The 17485-nt window shown below is 49.9% G+C and overlaps 3 protein-coding genes across 3 annotated transcripts; 2 read left to right on the plus strand and 1 right to left on the minus strand.

Moving 5' to 3' along the window:
• The first annotated feature begins 496 nt into the window (after window positions 1-496).
• dnai2b (dynein, axonemal, intermediate chain 2b) lies at window positions 497-12003 on the plus strand. The gene is made up of 12 exons (XM_070984526.1): window positions 497-880; window positions 1350-1511; window positions 4837-4958; window positions 5097-5239; window positions 5504-5617; window positions 5699-5838; window positions 7719-7841; window positions 7934-8157; window positions 8741-8876; window positions 9424-9570; window positions 10066-10290; window positions 11399-12003. Exons 1-12 carry the CDS (start codon window positions 698-700, stop codon window positions 11468-11470), a joined length of 1791 nt encoding a protein of 596 aa, XP_070840627.1. The 5' UTR covers window positions 497-697; the 3' UTR covers window positions 11471-12003.
• LOC139345749 (zinc finger protein 251-like) lies at window positions 11934-15437 on the plus strand. Its single transcript, XM_070984554.1, has 2 exons — window positions 11934-12252; window positions 14220-15437. The coding sequence occupies exons 1-2, from the start codon at window positions 12060-12062 to the stop codon at window positions 14984-14986; spliced, it is 960 nt and encodes a 319-aa protein (XP_070840655.1). The 5' UTR covers window positions 11934-12059; the 3' UTR covers window positions 14987-15437.
• LOC139345750 (RNA/RNP complex-1-interacting phosphatase-like) lies at window positions 15261-17435 on the minus strand. The gene is made up of 2 exons (XM_070984555.1): window positions 17262-17435; window positions 15261-16637 (listed from the first exon to the last, which is right to left on the minus strand). The coding sequence occupies exon 2, from the start codon at window positions 16582-16584 to the stop codon at window positions 15712-15714; it is 873 nt and encodes a 290-aa protein (XP_070840656.1). The 5' UTR covers window positions 16585-16637; window positions 17262-17435; the 3' UTR covers window positions 15261-15711.
• Window positions 17436-17485: the final 50 nt, after the last annotated feature.

Here is a 17485-nt window from a genome sequence, read left to right on the forward strand (position 1 = left end):
ACATCGCATTGAATCGATACAGACGGTTATTAAATAGTAAAAAAGTCCTTCGAACAGCAAAAACATGAAAACATGTTTGCAGAACTGTGAATAAAACACACACACACACACACACACACACACACACACACACACACACACACACACACACACACACACACACACACATGTGTTCAGTGTCAAACGATGATGAAGTTCTCTGAATGAGGATGAAACAATAAATGTTGGAGTAATAATAAAACTTCATGGATTTTCGTGATATATAAACTGATTCTGATTGGTTCTGGTCATAACTGCAGATCGATAAGAGCTCTGTGAGCTCGTGTCGGTAACCTGCGTCCATGTGTCCTGGTCCGCAACTCTTCTGGACGGAGACCTCAGGTGTTGTACCTGGAGACACTCTCTCAGTACTGTCCACTGTGTACTTGTTGGTACTTACTGTTAATAAAGTTTCTTTAAAAGACAAAAAATAACTGTAGTGACGGACAACTTCCGCGGCGTTGCTAGGATACAGCAAACTGCGCAGGGTCAGAGCGTCACCAGTGAAACTCTGCGTCTGTTTTTAACGGTCAGTTAACGCTCGCTCGGTGTTTTCGGTCTGTTTTTAACGCTCGCTCCGTGTTTTCGGTCTGTTTTTAACGCTCGCTCCGTGTTTTCGGTCTGTTTTTAACGCTCGCTCGGTCGCTCGGTCGGCAGGATGGAGATCGTACACGTCTACACGAAGCTCCGCGCTGACTTTGGCCGCCAGTGTCTCCTCTCGGACCGGCCTGCTGAGCTGCAGGTGGATATTCCTCCGGACCCGAGTCTGGCTTTACAGTTCATCCAGAAAACCCCGCGAGACCAGGCCCTGCAGGCCTGTCGGGACATGTCCGAGCACCAGGTGAGTTCACCTGCTTCACCGTCACGTCACGTCACATCCACAGCCGAGTTCGGCCGCTCTGTCGCTTTTGAGTCGGTGTCTCTTCCAGTCGTTTAGGAAGCGAGCACAGCCTCAGAGAGCCGCGATGTGAGGAAGTGTTGGCCTTTCTGTTTCTTTTATTAATTAACACCACGTTTCCTTATCGTTCTTCATTATTTCTCTTCTCTCGTGGCATACATCCGGGACTCTGCACAAGGTGCAGAGCGCGTTCATTCATTCCATTGGCTCAAGCGGCTCACCTGACCTCCACTGATGTGCATGAATACAACATGGGCGCACCCACAACACAGAATAGATCCACAAACTGCACATTAAACAACAAGAGAACAACATGAGAACAGACAGCCACCAGAAGCACGGACGTCCTTCACCTCAGTGAGAGGACAGCACAGAGCTGGACATGAAGTCTGGCTCCTGTTTGTGTCTGCAGGTGAACACGGAGCGCTTTGAGTCCCAGAGCTGTGGGATAAACCATGTGGAGGGGGGGTGGCCCAAAGACATCAACCCCCAGGAGATGGAACAGACCATCCGCTTCAGGAAGAAGGTGGAGAAAGACGAGACCTACATCAACAGCATCCTGCAGCTGGGCAGCGTAAGATCCTCAGTCCACATCAGTCCGCTTCACCTCAGTCCACATCAGTCCACATCAGTCCGCTTCACCTCAGTCCACATCAGTCCACATCAGTCCGCTTCACCTCAGTCCACATCAGTCCACATCAGTCCGCTTCACCTCAGTCCACATCAGTCCACATCAGTCCGCTTCACCTCAGTCCACATCAGTCCACATCAGTCCACATCAGTCCGCTTCACCTCAGTCCACCTCAGTCTGCTTCACCTCAGTCCACATCAGTCCGCTTCACCTCAGTCCACATCAGTCCACATCAGTCCGCTTCACCTCAGTCCACATCAGTCCACATCAGTCCGCTTCACCTCAGTCCACATCAGTCCACATCAGTCCGCTTCACCTCAGTCCACATCAGTCCACATCAGTCCGCTTCACCTCAGTCCACATCAGTCCACATCAGTCCGCTTCACCTCAGTCCGCTTCACCTCAGTCCACATCAGTCCACATCAGTCCGCTTCACCTCAGTCCACATCAGTCCACATCAGTCCGCTTCACCTCAGTCCACCTCAGTCTGCTTCACCTCAGTCCACATCAGTCCACATCAGTCCACTTCACCTCAGTCCACATCAGTCCACTTCACCTCAGTCCACATCAGTCCACTTCACCTCAGTCCACTTCACCTCAGTCCACATCAGTCCACATCAGTCCACTTCACCTCAGTCCACTTCACCTCAGTCCACATCAGTCCACATCAGTCCACTTCACCTCAGTCCACATCAGTCCACTTCACCTCAGTCCACATCAGTCCGCTTCACCTCAGTCCACTTCACCTCAGTCCACATCAGTCCACTTCACCTCAGTCCACATCGATCCGCTTCACCTCAGTCCACATCAGTCCACTTCACCTCAGTCCACTTCACCTCAGTCCACATCAGTCCACTTCACCTCAGTCCACATCAGTCCACTTCACCTCAGTCCACATCGATCTGCTTCACCTCAGTCCACATCAGTCCGCTTCACCTCAGTCCACATCGATCTGCTTCACCTCAGTCCACTTCACCTCAGTCCGCTTCACCTCAGTCCACATCAGTCCACTTCACCTCAGTCCACATCAGTCCACTTCACCTCAGTCCACATCGATCTGCTTCACCTCAGTCCACATCAGTCCGCTTCACCTCAGTCCACTTCACTTCAGTCCACATCAGTCTGCTTCACCTTAGTCCACATCAGTCCACATCAGTCCGCTTCACCTCAGTCCACATCAGTCCACATCAGTCCGCTTCACCTCAGTCCACCTCAGTCCGCTTCACCTCAGTCCACCTCAGTCTGCTTCACCTCAGTCCACATCAGTCCACATCAGTCCACTTCACCTCAGTCCACATCAGTCCACTTCACCTCAGTCCACATCAGTCCACTTCACCTCAGTCCACATCAGTCCACATCAGTCCACATCAGTCCACTTCACCTCAGTCCACTTCACCTCAGTCCACATCAGTCCACATCAGTCCACTTCACCTCAGTCCACATCAGTCCACTTCACCTCAGTCCACATCAGTCCGCTTCACCTCAGTCCACTTCACCTCAGTCCACATCGATCTGCTTCACCTCAGTCCACATCAGTCCACTTCACCTCAGTCCACTTCACCTCAGTCCACATCAGTCCACTTCACCTCAGTCCACATCAGTCCACTTCACCTCAGTCCACATCGATCTGCTTCACCTCAGTCCACATCAGTCCGCTTCACCTCAGTCCACATCGATCTGCTTCACCTCAGTCCACTTCACCTCAGTCCACTTCACCTCAGTCCACATCAGTCCACTTCACCTCAGTCCACATCAGTCCACTTCACCTCAGTCCACATCGATCTGCTTCACCTCAGTCCACATCAGTCCGCTTCACCTCAGTCCACTTCACTTCAGTCCACATCAGTCCGCTTCACCTCAGTCCACTTCACCTCAGTCCACATCAGTCCGCTTCACCTCAGTCCACATCGATCCGCTTCACCTCAGTCCACATCAGTCCGCTTCACTTCAGTCCACATCAGTCTGCTTCACCTCAGTCCACATCAGTCCGCTTCACCTCAGTCCACATCAGTCCGCTTCACTTCAGTCCACATCAGTCCGCTTCACCTCAGTCCACATCAGTCCGCTTCACCTCAGTCCACATCAGTCCGCTTCACCTCAGTCCACATCAGTCCGCTTCACCTCAGTCCACATCAGTCCACTTCACCTCAGTCCACATCAGTCCACTTCACCTCAGTCCACATCGATCTGCTTCACCTCAGTCCACATCAGTCCGCTTCACCTCAGTCCACTTCACTTCAGTCCACATCAGTCTGCTTCACCTTAGTCCACATCAGTCCACATCAGTCCGCTTCACCTCAGTCCACATCAGTCCACATCAGTCCGCTTCACCTCAGTCCACCTCAGTCCGCTTCACCTCAGTCCACCTCAGTCTGCTTCACCTCAGTCCACATCAGTCCACATCAGTCCACATCAGTCCACTTCACCTCAGTCCACATCAGTCCACTTCACCTCAGTCCACATCAGTCCACTTCACCTCAGTCCACTTCACCTCAGTCCACATCAGTCCACATCAGTCCACTTCACCTCAGTCCACTTCACCTCAGTCCACATCAGTCCACATCAGTCCACTTCACCTCAGTCCACATCAGTCCACTTCACCTCAGTCCACATCAGTCCGCTTCACCTCAGTCCACTTCACCTCAGTCCACATCAGTCCACTTCACCTCAGTCCACTTCACCTCAGTCCACATCGATCTGCTTCACTTCAGTCCACATCAGTCCGCTTCACCTCAGTCCACTTCACCTCAGTCCACATCAGTCCGCTTCACCTCAGTCCACATCGATCCGCTTCACCTCAGTCCACATCAGTCCGCTTCACTTCAGTCCACATCAGTCTGCTTCACCTCAGTCCACATCAGTCCGCTTCACCTCAGTCCACATCAGTCCGCTTCACTTCAGTCCACATCAGTCCGCTTCACCTCAGTCCACATCAGTCCGCTTCACCTCAGTCCACATCAGTCCGCTTCACCTCAGTCCACATCAGTCCGCTTCACCTCAGTCCACATCAGTCCACTTCACCTCAGTCCACATCAGTCCGCTTCACCTCAGTCCACATCAGTCCACTTCACCTCAGTCCACACTGGTCCAGTCTACCTCAGCTCAGTTTCAGGAGTATCTGTGAAGACAGGCTGTCCTCGCTGAGTCCGTCCTACGTTGACTGAAATGTGCTGTTATAGTCGGAGGGGCGTGTCCAGCCCCAGGTTACAGCCACGCCTCTGGCTGTGATGTCATTGGCCACTGTGTGATGTCACCGTGTGTTGTCCAGGTCATGGAGCACTGCATCAGACAGAACAACGCTGTGGACATCTACCAGGAATACTTCGAGGATGAGGAGGAAGTGGAGGAAAATCAGGAGCCACCGTCCGCCAAGACCATCAACGTCTTCAGGTACAACGTCCACCACACACACACACACACACGCACACACACACACACCAAAGTGTCTTCGTAGTATCGCAGATGAGTAGTATTTGTGAGCGTCCGTCCTCTGGTCTCTGCTCGGCGGTTCGTCCTGTGTGTCTGCAGAGATCCTAACGAGCTGAAGCGGACCGTCTCCGGTCTGTCGTGGCATCCTGACGGCAGCAGGAAGCTGGCGGCCGCCTACTCCTGCCTCGAGTTCCAGAAAGCCTCCAAAGACATGAGCCTGGACTCCTACATCTGGGACATCGGTGGGTGAGACGTACGGATGGACAGCAGCTGGACTTAAGACCACCACAGGCTTCTGCTGACTGTCCTTGGCAGAGTTTCATTACTGTTTATTTTCTGGGGGAATCTATTGAAGGGGACATATTGAAATGTCTCCGCTCATAATGATGTCAGAAACAGTCTGATACAAGCAGCTTGTCTCTCTTTGTGATGCACAAACACAGATGGTTTAATCGAAGCTTTAACGACATGTTCTGTTCACACATGGTTTTATTTTTTGCTTTTAGAGAACCCGAACAGACCAGAGATGACTCTGAAGCCGGCGTCCCCGCTCGTCTGTCTGGAATACAACCCCAAAGACCCCCACACTCTGGTGGGAGGCTGCTACAACGGGCAGATCGGTGGGTTCAGATTCAGACTGGTGGGAAAATGATTTTCTGTCTGCGACGAGGTTCATTAACCTGTAGGTGCGTTTGTTTTAGCGTACTGGGACACCCGGAGAGGCAGCCAGCCGGTGGAGTTTTCCTCTTTGGAGCACAGTCACAGAGATCCGGTCTACAAGATCATCTGGTTGCAGTCCAAGACTGGGACAGATGCCTTCTCTGCCTCCACCGATGGACAGGTAGACTGATGATTGACAGGTGGAGTGATGACAGACAGGTGGAGTGATGGCGGACAGGTGGACTGATGGCGGACAGGTGGAGTGATGACAGACAGGCGGACTGATGGCAGACAGGTGGAGTGATGACAGACAGGTGGAGTGATGACAGACAGGTGGACTGATGACAGACAGGCGGACTGATGGCAGACAGGTGGAGTGATGACAGACAGGTGGAGTGATGACAGACAGGTGGAGTGATGGCAGACAGGTGGAGTGATGACAGACAGGCGGACTGATGGCAGACAGGTGGAGTGATGACAGACAGGTAGACTGATGATTGACAGGTGGAGTGATGACAGACAGGTGGAGTGATGGCAGACAGGTGGACTGATGACAGACAGGCGGACTGATGGCGGACAGGTGGAGTGATGACAGACAGGTGGTGTGATGACAGACAGGTGGACTGATGACAGACAGGCAGACAGGTGGAGTGATGGCGGACAGGTGGAGTGATGACAGACAGGCGGACTGATGGCAGACAGGTGGAGTGATGACAGACAGGTAGACTGATGATTGACAGGTGGAGTGATGGTGGACAGGTGGAGTGATGGCGGACAGGTGGAGTGATGACAGACGGGTAGACTGATGATTGACAGGTGGAGTGATGGCGGACAGGTGGAGTGATGACAGACAGGTAGACTGATGATTGACAGGTGGAGTGATGACAGACAGGTAGGCTGATGATTGTCAGGTGGAGTGATGACAGACAGGTGGAGTGATGGCGGACAGGTGGAGTGATGACAGACAGGTGGAGTGATGGCGGACAGGTGGACTGATGACAGACAGGTAGACTGATGATTGACAGGTGGAGTGATGGTGGACAGGTGGAGTGATGGCGGACAGGTGGAGTGATGACAGACGGGTAGACTGATGATTGACAGGTGGAGTGATGGCGGACAGGTGGAGTGATGACAGACAGGTGGAGTGATGGCGGACAGGTGGAGTGATGACAGACAGGTAGACTGATGATTGACAGGTGGAGTGATGACAGACAGGTGGACTGATGACAGACAGGTGGACTGATGGCGGACAGGTGGAGTGATGACAGACAGGTGGACTGATGACAGACAGGCAGACAGGTGGACTGATGACAGACAGGCGGACAGGTGGAGTGATGACAGACAGGCGGACAGGTGGAGTGATGACAGACAGGTAGACTGATGATTGACAGGTGGAGTGATGACAGACAGGTGGACTGATGACAGACAGGCGGACTGATGGCGGACAGGTGGAGTGATGACAGACAGGTGGACTGATGACAGACAGGCGGACAGGTGGAGTGATGACAGACAGGTGGACTGATGACAGACAGGTGGACTGATGACAGACAGGCGGACTGATGACAGACAGCTGGGCTGATGGTGGACAGGTGGAGTGATGACAGACAGGTGGGCTGATGGCGGACAGGTGGAGTGATGACAGACAGGTGGACTGATGGCGGACAGGTGGAGTGATGACAGACAGGTGGGCTGATGGCGGACAGGTGGAGTGATGACAGACAGGTGGACTGATGACAGACAGGCGGACTGATGACAGACAGGCGGACTGATGACAGACAGGCGGGCTGATGGCGGACAGGTGGAGTGATGACAGACAGCTGGGCTGATGGCGGACAGGTGGACTGATGACAGACAGGCGGACTGATGACAGACAGGCGGACTGATGACAGACAGCTGGGCTGATGGCGGACAGGTGGACTGATGACAGACAGGCGGACTGATGACAGACAGGCGGACTGATGACAGACAGGCGGGCTGATGACAGACAGGCGGACTGATGACAGACAGGCGGGCTGATGGCGGACAGGTGGACAGTGCAGTAAGTGTCTCCGTCTGTGCCAGGTTCTGTGGTGGGACGTTCGCAGGTTGAACGAGCCAACCGATCGTCTGGTTCTGGACCCGAGCAGAGAGGGGAACCTGGACCGAGCTTTAGGAGGCATCTCTCTGGAGTTTGAGTCCACCATGGTGAGGGTTACCTGTTGTTTCAGATTTTATTTATAGTCAGTCATCGGGTTAGGGTTAGCCTCAGTGCGTCTCTGTCCTCCGTGTCTCTGCAGCCGACCAAGTTCATGGTGGGCACGGAGCAGGGCGTGGTCGTCTCCTGTAACAGGAAGGCGAAGACTCCGGCAGAGAAGATGGTTTGTACGTATGACGGTCACCACGGACCCGTCTACGCCCTGCAGAGGAACCCCTTCTTCCCCAAAAACTTCCTCACTGTGGGGGACTGGACGGCTCGCATCTGGTCTGAGGACGTGAAGGAGTCGTCCATCATGTGGACCAAGTACGGATCAGACACGCTGTAGCCGCTCAGATGAATGATTAACGTCTGAATCGTCTGCCGTGTCCCGATTGTCTCGTCTCGTCTGTTTCAGCCTGTTCATCTTGTTTCTCTGCGTTCGATCTCGTTTCATCTCATCTAATCTTGTTTTGTGTCTCCTTGTTTCCTTGTCTCCCTGTCCTGTCCTGTCCCATCCATTTCCGTCCATCTTGTTTCATTTGTGTGCAGCATTATGAAGACAGGCGGTTGAGCAGCTGAGGTGGTTTTTCAAGCTGAATGAAAAATAATTTCACTTTAAAACAGTTAGTGTCCTCAGTGTCTCATCTTGTCTCATGTAGTCTTGTGTCAGTGTCCCATCATGTCTTTTTCTGAAGTCAGTCCTGCCCTTCTCATCATGTACCATGTTGTCTTGTTTCATATTGTCTCGATTCACCTCAGTCTGTCCTGTCTAATTGTGTCTCTTCTGGTCTTGAGTTGTCTTGTCTTGTCCTGTTTGTCCTGACCTGTTTTGTCTTTTTTGCGCTCCATGTTGACATGTTGTCCAAATCAGATTTTAAATGTCTGACCGACTCTTCGTTTATTCCAGATATCAGATGTCATACTTGACAGACGCCTGCTGGAGTCCAGTCAGACCCTCCGTCTTCTTCACTGTGAAGATGGACGGCACGCTGGACGTCTGGGACATCTTGTTCAAACAGAACGACCCCATGCTGAGTCTCAAGGTGTCTTCATCCCACCTTTAAATCAGTTTTTAGAAGAATCACTGTGGAGGTTTTTGTTCCGGCCGTCAAGAAATATGATTAAAAACTACAAACATGAGCATGACACCTTCCCAACCTGTCTGTCCTCTGTCTGTCATCTGTCTGTCTGTCTGTCTGTCTGTCTGTCTGTCTGTCTGTCTGTCTGTCTGTCCGTCCTCTGTCTGTTGTCTCTGTCTGTATCTGTCTGTTGTCTGTGTCTGTCTGTCCTCTGTCTGTTGTCTGTGTCTGTCTGTCTGTCTGTTGTCTGTCTGTCATCTCGGTTGTCTGTCTGTCTGTCTGTCTGTCTGTCTGTCTGTCTGTCTGTCTGTCTGTCTGTCTGTCTGTCATCTCTATTGTCTGTCTGTCTGTCTGTCTGTCTGTCTCTCTGTCTGTCTGTCTGTCATCTCTGTTGTCTGTCTGTCCTCTGTCTGTCTGTCTGTGGTCTGCCTGTCGTCTGTGTCTACCTGTTGTCTGTCTTTCGCTGTCTGTGGCTGTCCTCCGCTGTCTGTCACCTGTCTGTGGTGCTCAGGTGTGTGACGAGGCGCTCTTCAGCCTCCGGGTTCAGGATAACGGTCGTCTGGTGGCGTGCGGCTCTCGGCGGGGCGGAGCCACGCTGCTGGAGATCTGCGCCGGACTGTCGACGCTGCAGAAGAACGAGAAGAGTCTCCTGGCTGCTGTGAGAAGCTCCGTCACCAGCTGGTTCAGTAACGACCAATCAGCTGCGTCCTTTCACACTAACACCATCAGTCACACCTGGCACCTTTGTGTCATTTTCAAGTCTTTGTTAGAACGCTGACGGCCCGTCAGGGAAAGCAGAGAGAGCGGACACGACCTGCAGCAGGTCCTCAGTCCCACGAGCAGAAGAGACTCAACTGATCGATCTCGCTGCTCGATCAATAACTGTCTGTTCGTTTGGGCACGAAGTCACAGATATGTGGACGATCCGGACAGAAACACATCGAAGCAGATAGATTCATGTTTGGCTTCAGTTGAATATTTGTGTACGAAGCAGCACAGCAGACCGTCCTGAACAAACAAACACAAAACAACAAAAAATCAAAGAGAAAAAGACCCGAACGAGGACGAGTCAGTGAAATGAAGACGCCGTAAAACAGCGTCTTCACGCTGAGTTGATGGACGCAGCTGATTTGTCTTTGTGGTGAGTTTGCAGATGTTTGAACGAGAGACGAAGCGAGAGAAGATTCTGGAAGCTCGACAGAGAGAAATCCGGCTGAAGGAGAGAAGCCGATCGGAGCAGAGCAGAGAGGACGACGCCGGGCGAGACGACGGAGACGACGGTCCAGATCGCATGATCGCCAGAGCCGAGAAGGACTTCTACAGCGTGGTGGAGACAGAGCTGAGGAGGAGGAGGGACGGGGAGGACCAGACCAACCGGGTCAGGACCACACGCAGATCTGATGGGACCTCAGTCCTGTCAACGGGGGGGTGGCTAGCTTACTATGAAGACTGGAAACAGGCGTAACAGTTAGCTTAGCATGAAGACTGGAAACAGGGACGACAGCTAGCTTAGCTTAGCATGAAGACTGGAAACGGGGTGACAGCTAGCTTAGCATGAAGACTGGAAACAGGCGTAACAGTTATCTTAGCATGAAGACTGGAAAGGGGCAACAGCTAGCTTAGCTTAGCATGAAGACTGGAAACAGGGGCAACAGCTAGCTTAGCTTAGCATGAAGACTGGAAATGGGGTGACAGCTAGCTTAGCATGAAGACTGGAAACGGGGCAACAGCTAGCTTAGCTTAGCATGAAGACTGGAAACGGGGCAACAGCTAGCTTAGCTTAGCATGAAGACTGGAAACGGGGTGACAGCTAGCTTAGCATGAAGACTGGAAACAGGCGTAACAGTTAGCTTAGCATGAAGACTGGAAACGGGGTGACAGCTAGCTTAGTATGAAGACTGGAAACGGGGTGACAGCTAGCTTAGCATGAAGACTGGAAACTGTTGTAATAGCTTAGCAAAAAGACTGGTAACAGGGGGGCGGCTAGCGTAGCTTAGCATGAAGCCTTTAAACAACTGTCTGTGTTTACAGAAGAACTGAACTCCTTCCTTTGTGTTGAACATTAAACAGAGGGTTCACTTTGTTCAGCCACCCCTGAAACTTTGACCACACCCCACACCTTTTTTCAGCCAATGGATCTCGTTCAGGCACAGGATGTCGGTCACATGATAACAGACTGACGTCCCACACTGTGGTCACGTGATGACACCTGAGCAAGTTCTGTTGACTGAAGAAGGCCAGGGGACAGGCTCAAAAGCTCCAGGAAAAAGCTAAAAATGATCAACTCCACACTTCTTGGAGAAAACTTTCTATTATCACGAACACAATACTCTGAATCCCTTTTAGTGTCATGATTTTATTTATCTTATGGCCTCAAAGATGAGTCAGTAAAGACTCAGTTTATCCTTAAAAAACCTGTCTGATTTTGACTCATGTTGAGTTTTAATCGCAGACTGAACGTCTAATATTCTTTTTTATTTCACCAGGAGAAAGACGTCTGTGAAGAAAAAGAAGTAAAAGAAGAAGCAGAAACTTCAGGAACTGAAACGTCATCATGAATAAAAACATGTTTGTGAGAAAATTCAGTTTTTACTGTTTTTTTTTTTTTTTGAAGATTAAACATAAATTCATGAAGAAATGTCAGAACGAAGGGTTGGTGTTGGTGTACAAACCCCAGATTACTTTTGATTTAAAATAAGTAGTTTTCTCTTGGTGAAATAATCGATTTTGCTTTTCAGTCTGTAGAATTCATCAATATCTACAACATATATATTTATAATAGAAATCCAGAACATTCATACTGTAATATGCTCATACAATAAAGATCTTTGATACTGTGGTTCTACAATGTTGTTCCACAATTGTTCATTAGTTTTTATTCCCCTTCATGTTTGTGTGTGTAATTATTGACAGACCGAAATAATACAGTTTCATTTTTAGTCAATTCTGCATCCTCTTCTGTCGGTTTACAGCTGTTGAGATGATGCTTTTACTGTGAAGGACTCCGGAAGTCGTCAGGCTGTTGTTGCTATCAGAGCAGGAACAAACACAGCGTTAGCACCGTTAGCTCTTAGCAGCTGTTAGCAGCACTCAGCTCTCCGGGAAGCTCCACAGTCCTCCTCCGGTGTCCCGGCCCTCGGTGTGAACATGTCCCGGGTCCAGAAGCTCCGGGTCTTCGTCAGTCAGCGGTTGAATGCAGCGGTCGAAGAGATTTTGGGAGCTTTCGAAAAAACTCTTGTCAAATACGAAGAAGAAGCGGCTCTGTGTCAGGAGGTGATCTCCCGCCAGCACGCGCTGCTCTGCGCGGTCCATAAACCTCTCATGGACCTGCCGCCCGCAGGTGAGTCTGCAGCCTGACGTGTTCGCCCAGGTGACCTTTGAAACCTGGACCGGGTGTCAGTCAAACGCTGGGCCTGCGTTTACACGTAGCAGGGTATTTTTGCTCCCCCGTTTTCAAAAAAACATCGTGCACACAGCATCGTTTTCGAAAACGTTGTCGTTTACATGAACCGGATAAATCCGCCGTCGAGCGCGTCATAACTGCCAAACCTGTGGGCGCGAGCGTAGACAAGGTCGCGCACATGACGTTCAGTATTCAGTGGCATGATGTGACGTTTCGGAACCTAAAACGTTGTTTAACCCAGTTTACACGCCAACATGTAACCGGCGTTTTCACAAAGCTCCACTTCAAAAACTTTGAGTTTAAAAACTTTGAGTGTGAGCAGCCTGGGAGCGCACGGTACAGGTGTGAACTTCAGCACTCACCGGACTTCTGGTGCACGAAGTATTCAGATCCTTTACTGCAGTCAAAGTACTACTACACACTGGAAACACTTCACTACAGGTAAAACTTACTGAAGGAAAGGTATGTGAGTATTATCAGCAGCATGTACTTACAGTCCTTGAAGTACTTGAAGTACTCCTGATGTGTGAGTGAAGTGTTCCTGTCAGTGTTTCCTCTGCTGTCTGTGGATTCATGTTCCTGCCGCGTTCATGTGTTCATTCCTGTTCCTGCCGCGATCATGTGTTCATTCATGTTTCTGCCGCATTCATGTGTTCATTCCTGTTCCTGCTGCGTTCATGTGTTCATTCATGTTTCTGCTGCATTCATGTGTTCATTCATGTGTTCATTCATGTTCCTGCTGCGTTCATGTGTTCATTCATGTTCCTGCTGTATTCATGTGTTCATTCATGTGTTCATTCATGTGTTCATTCATGTTCCTGCTGTGTTCATGTGTTCATTCATGTTCCTGCTGTATTCATGTGTTCATTCCTGTTCCTGCCGCGTTCATGTGTTCATTCATGTTTCTGCTGCATTCATGTGTTCATTCATGTGTTCATTCATGTTCCTGCTGCGTTCATGTGTTCATTCATGTTCCTGCTGTATTCATGTGTTCATTCATGTGTTCATTCATGTTCCTGCTGTGTTCATGTGTTCATTCATGTTCCTGCTGTATTCATGTGTTCATTCATGTGTTCATCCATGTTCCTGCTGCGTTCATGTGTTCATTCATGTTCCTGTTGCATTCATATGTTCATTCATGTGTTCATTCATGTGTTCATCCATGTTCCTGCTGTAGATGTTTCAGCTCATTGAACTCCTTTATCTCCTGTTGCTGCTTTAATCTTCATCACTGCTTCAGATTCTAGAAGATCATCACATCACGTTTGCAGCGCGGCGTCCTGTCAGATCCTCGTATCTCGGACAAACAGGCTGTTTTCAGATTTGTGATGATGCATTTTCAGCTGATCCAAGAGGCTTTTAAAGAGTTTACTGAGCTGATGAAGACATAAAGGAACTCTTCATCCTTCAGTTCAGCACAAACATTCAGCATCAACACAGCTGGAGATACGAGCTTTTCACTGGACAGGGAGGAGATGAAGAGTAACTGAAGCTGTCAGACGAATGTTACGGAGTAAAAGAAGAGAGAAGCATAAACTGGAAACATCCAAGTAAAGTACAAGTACCTGAAGTTAAGTACAGTACTTGAGTAAATGGTCTTAGTTTCTTTCCACCACTGCTTACGAGGGTGACTGATTCTGGTCCAGGTGTCACAGAGGGGACTGGACAGGAACATGCTGTCAGGGAATCTTGTGGGACCTCTCCAGGTCTTGGGGGTGTCCAGGTGTGTTCAGGGTCCTGCAGGATACTTTCTGTGAGGGAACTGGTTCCATGTCAAGTTGACTGAAGCAGATCCGAGAGGATGGTTGGACGGTTTCAGTCCCGCACAGCGAAACTGTAAATCAGACTGGACTGATGTGGTCTCAGATTTTAAGTTGATTCTACGTGTTTGTGTTTCCCTGCAGACGCCTTTACTCAGCAGCTGTTGGTGAATAACAAAGAGGTTCCCCCTGAGCACCAGGACCAGGACCAGGAGGACCCAGAGCCCCTGCATGTTAGACAGGAACAGGGGGAAGAGCAGCTTCAAGACCTGGACGAGGCTGACATCATCCAGTTCACCTACAATGCCAGGTGTGCAGGGAAGCTAGGTGAGCAGGTGGACTTGCTGTCAGCTGCCGGGACTGTCCACGCAGAACCAGGAACAGCGGGTCCAGATCAGGATGTCCAGATCGTGTCGTCCGAGACTGAGGACAGCGACGACTACGACAAAGATTTGACCCACACCAGATCTGCTTCAAACCAGCTGAAACCAGAGAGGGGCTGTGGTCCAGGGGGGCGGTTCAGCTGCAGAGTCTGCAGCCAGACCTTTAAGGCCCGGAGGTTTTTACTCAGGCACGTCACTGCTCACCTGCGGGAGGCGGAGCCGATCTGCGGTTTGTGCGGTGAGCGATTTGAAGCAGCGGAGAGTCTGAAGCTTCACATCCAGACTCACCTCACCACTCCGACGAGGAAGCTCGAGAACCGGACCAGGACCAGGAGTGGCGAGGGACGGTTTCACCAACGCTTACCAGCCGACACCAACGGCAGAATCTACACGAGCAAGACACGACACACCTGTGACGACTGTGGGACAGCTTCTGTACAGGTGTGGAAGAAGAGGAGGCACAGGTGTCGCCCCGGGAAGAACGACCCACACAGTCCGGAGGGAACCGCAAAGAGGACGAAAACGTGATCCGGTTCCCTCTGTCTTCAGCCGGTGACTTCCAGAGTGACTCCGACAAACTGTTGAGGATTTTCTTCATGAAGAGTTTATATTTTATAGAACAGGTCGAGAGTTTGAAGCTTCACAAGAAGTTTTCATTAACATTTCAAAAACGTCTTCTCAGAAACGTCTGACTTCATCCTTGAAATAAAGACTGTTTTCACATTTCCGACAATAAAGTTGTTTTTTGTAAGAAAAAGGTCATTTTATTCGAACATGCTTCACAGCAGAACTTTGTTTCTGACGTTCTGTATTTTTGTAGATTACTGAGGAAACTTTGGCCACAGAAAAAACTGCAATACTTCATTTAATAGTACTTTATTTTTGAAATGTTACAACGTTTTCCATTAAATGTTTGACTTTATACTCAGAACCTTTTTTTAAATAATGTTTCTCATAATAAAGTAAAAGCCAAAATGTGTTTCCATGGTAATGCCTCAGTCCTGACCTGCTGCTACTTGTTTTAATATTGAATTTAATGAGCTCAGGTGTGTTTCAGTCAAACTGTCGCAGGTTCGTTCAGTCCTGAGTGGAAATGAAAAGCTGCCATTTGCTTGCTTTCTTTTCTTAGATCAGCAACAAACGTCTGAGTCGACCAGAGCAGATTTGTCGTCAACGTGCAGACTCTGGATGAAGGTCTGTGGTCGTTCATTGGTCCTGATGTTACTCCAGTGTCTCAGGTTCTGTTTCTGTCATCAACTGTCACATCTGACAGCTTCTGGGAGGGTGATGGCCAAGGCTGGAGTGGGGTGGGGGTTAAAGGAGGTGTAGGGCGGAGGTCGGTAGGGACCCAGTGTTTGCCTCCTGATCTGCCCGCCGGCCACGTCGCACTCTGAGGTGACGGCGGTTACCAGATGGTCGTTCATCGTCACCTGCTGAAGCTCCTCTGCCAGGTTGCCACCTGATGGTCGTGTCTCCTCTCTGCCACTGGCGGTCTGCGGTGGTCTCTCCACTGCGAGCCCCCTGGCCACCTCCTTCTCCGGCTCGTCGATGCTGCTGTTGCTCCTGCTGGCGCCTTGCTGCAGATCCTTTAGGTAGTTCCGCCTCTCGATGCAGTGACCTCTGCTGGAGTTAAAGAGCTCCAGTGCTGCCGGGGCATCAAGCCCATCCACATCCATGAGGTACCTGCAGATCAGGTACCCGGTGCGGTTCAGGCCGTGGGTGCAGTGGACTCCGATCAGCTTGTCGTTGTCTCGGTTCTCCTTCAGGAACCATCTCACTGCCCGTTTGAAGCTCAGGATGGTGGCGTCGGAGGGAACCCGGTGACCCTCTGTGCGGATCTTGATGTAAGAGCAGGACTGCGGGACGTCGGTCAGTTGGTAGTATGTCATGGTGAAGGTGAGGTCGATGATCAGACCCAGTTCCTGGTTCTGACTCTCCAAATAGTCCAGCAGGTCCCAGAAACCAAAGGCATCTGAGTCTGAGACTCGACGGTTCAGAGACAGTTTCAAAGGCACTTTGAAGGCAATGAATCGAGTGCCCGGTATCCTCTGTCCCACAGGACGGTAGTCCAGCCACCCCTCTGGCACATCGCTCTTCTTTTTCTTCTTCTTCTTATCATGAGGCATCTCAGCTGCTTGGACGTCTCAGAGGTTTTCAGTCTCAGCTGAAGTCATTTCACCTGAAACATCACATATAAGTCAGTGGTCACACCAAACCCCAGTCAGAAATATGAGGATTCCTCACCTCACTGAAACTTGATGTACCTGTTAGAGCTTTACTGACACTTTTAATCAAAGTGCTACAAGACTCGTCCATTCAGCATCCAAGCATTTATTCAACACATTATGTTCAATGTTGGAGAATTGAAGTGATCTAACATTAATATCACCCTGTCTACAAATGGCAACGTACCCAAAGACAAAATGACTGTAAAGAAATGGTTCATTTTAAGAAGTTAAATAATGGCCAATTATGGAAAGAAACAAACAACATTTACTGTACATTTATGCTTTTGCTACACTTCTGCTACAGAGAATTTTGTACTTCTTACTGCACTAGTTTATCTGATGCTGCTCAGCATGTGTTTACATTCAGCGCAGTGTTCAGACACCTTCCAAAAAAACACACATTTATTGCAATGAAGACCTTGTTGATGCCTTAATTATAGGCCGAATTTATGAAAAGACAATTCTTCTTCACAATAGACCCTCATTCGTGTTTCTGATCTTACTTATCTGTGTAGATTATTAAGTAAACATTAACTACACTGATTTTTAAATTGAGTTTGGTTTGAAGTTCGTACCTCGTTTAGCTTTGTAGCTTTTTGCAGCTGTATTTTAACGAGAAACAAAGAATTTAAACAACAAAACATACGATAAAAACGACGTAAAAGCGCAAAAAACGACGAATCAACGGTGTTTTTACGCGCCACGCGACGCCAGCGCCCTCACAAACCCAGAGCCACGTTCCCGTTGACGTAGGGAGTGACGTAGGTAACGTCTACGTCGTACGCCTGTTTGGGGATCC

The sequence above is a fragment of the Chaetodon trifascialis genome, chromosome 17 (genome assembly GCF_039877785.1).
Source record: "Chaetodon trifascialis isolate fChaTrf1 chromosome 17, fChaTrf1.hap1, whole genome shotgun sequence".
Taxonomy (NCBI): domain Eukaryota; kingdom Metazoa; phylum Chordata; class Actinopteri; order Chaetodontiformes; family Chaetodontidae; genus Chaetodon; species Chaetodon trifascialis.

Excerpts from the sequence above, each read along its gene's own strand:
- LOC139345750 (XM_070984555.1), bottom strand. The coding sequence starts at position 16,584 with ATGCCTCATGATAAGAAGAAGAAGAAAAAGAAGAGCGATGTGCCAGAG.
- dnai2b (XM_070984526.1), top strand. The coding sequence starts at position 698 with ATGGAGATCGTACACGTCTACACGAAGCTCCGCGCTGACTTTGGCCGC. Across the intron at positions 4,959-5,096 it reads AAGACCATCAACGTCTTCAG|AGATCCTAACGAGCTGAAGC; the intron begins GTACAACGTCCA and ends GTGTGTCTGCAG. Across the intron at positions 7,842-7,933 it reads TGGAGTTTGAGTCCACCATG|CCGACCAAGTTCATGGTGGG; the intron begins GTGAGGGTTACC and ends GTGTCTCTGCAG.
- LOC139345749 (XM_070984554.1), top strand. The coding sequence starts at position 12,060 with ATGTCCCGGGTCCAGAAGCTCCGGGTCTTCGTCAGTCAGCGGTTGAAT. Across the intron at positions 12,253-14,219 it reads CATGGACCTGCCGCCCGCAG|ACGCCTTTACTCAGCAGCTG; the intron begins GTGAGTCTGCAG and ends GTTTCCCTGCAG.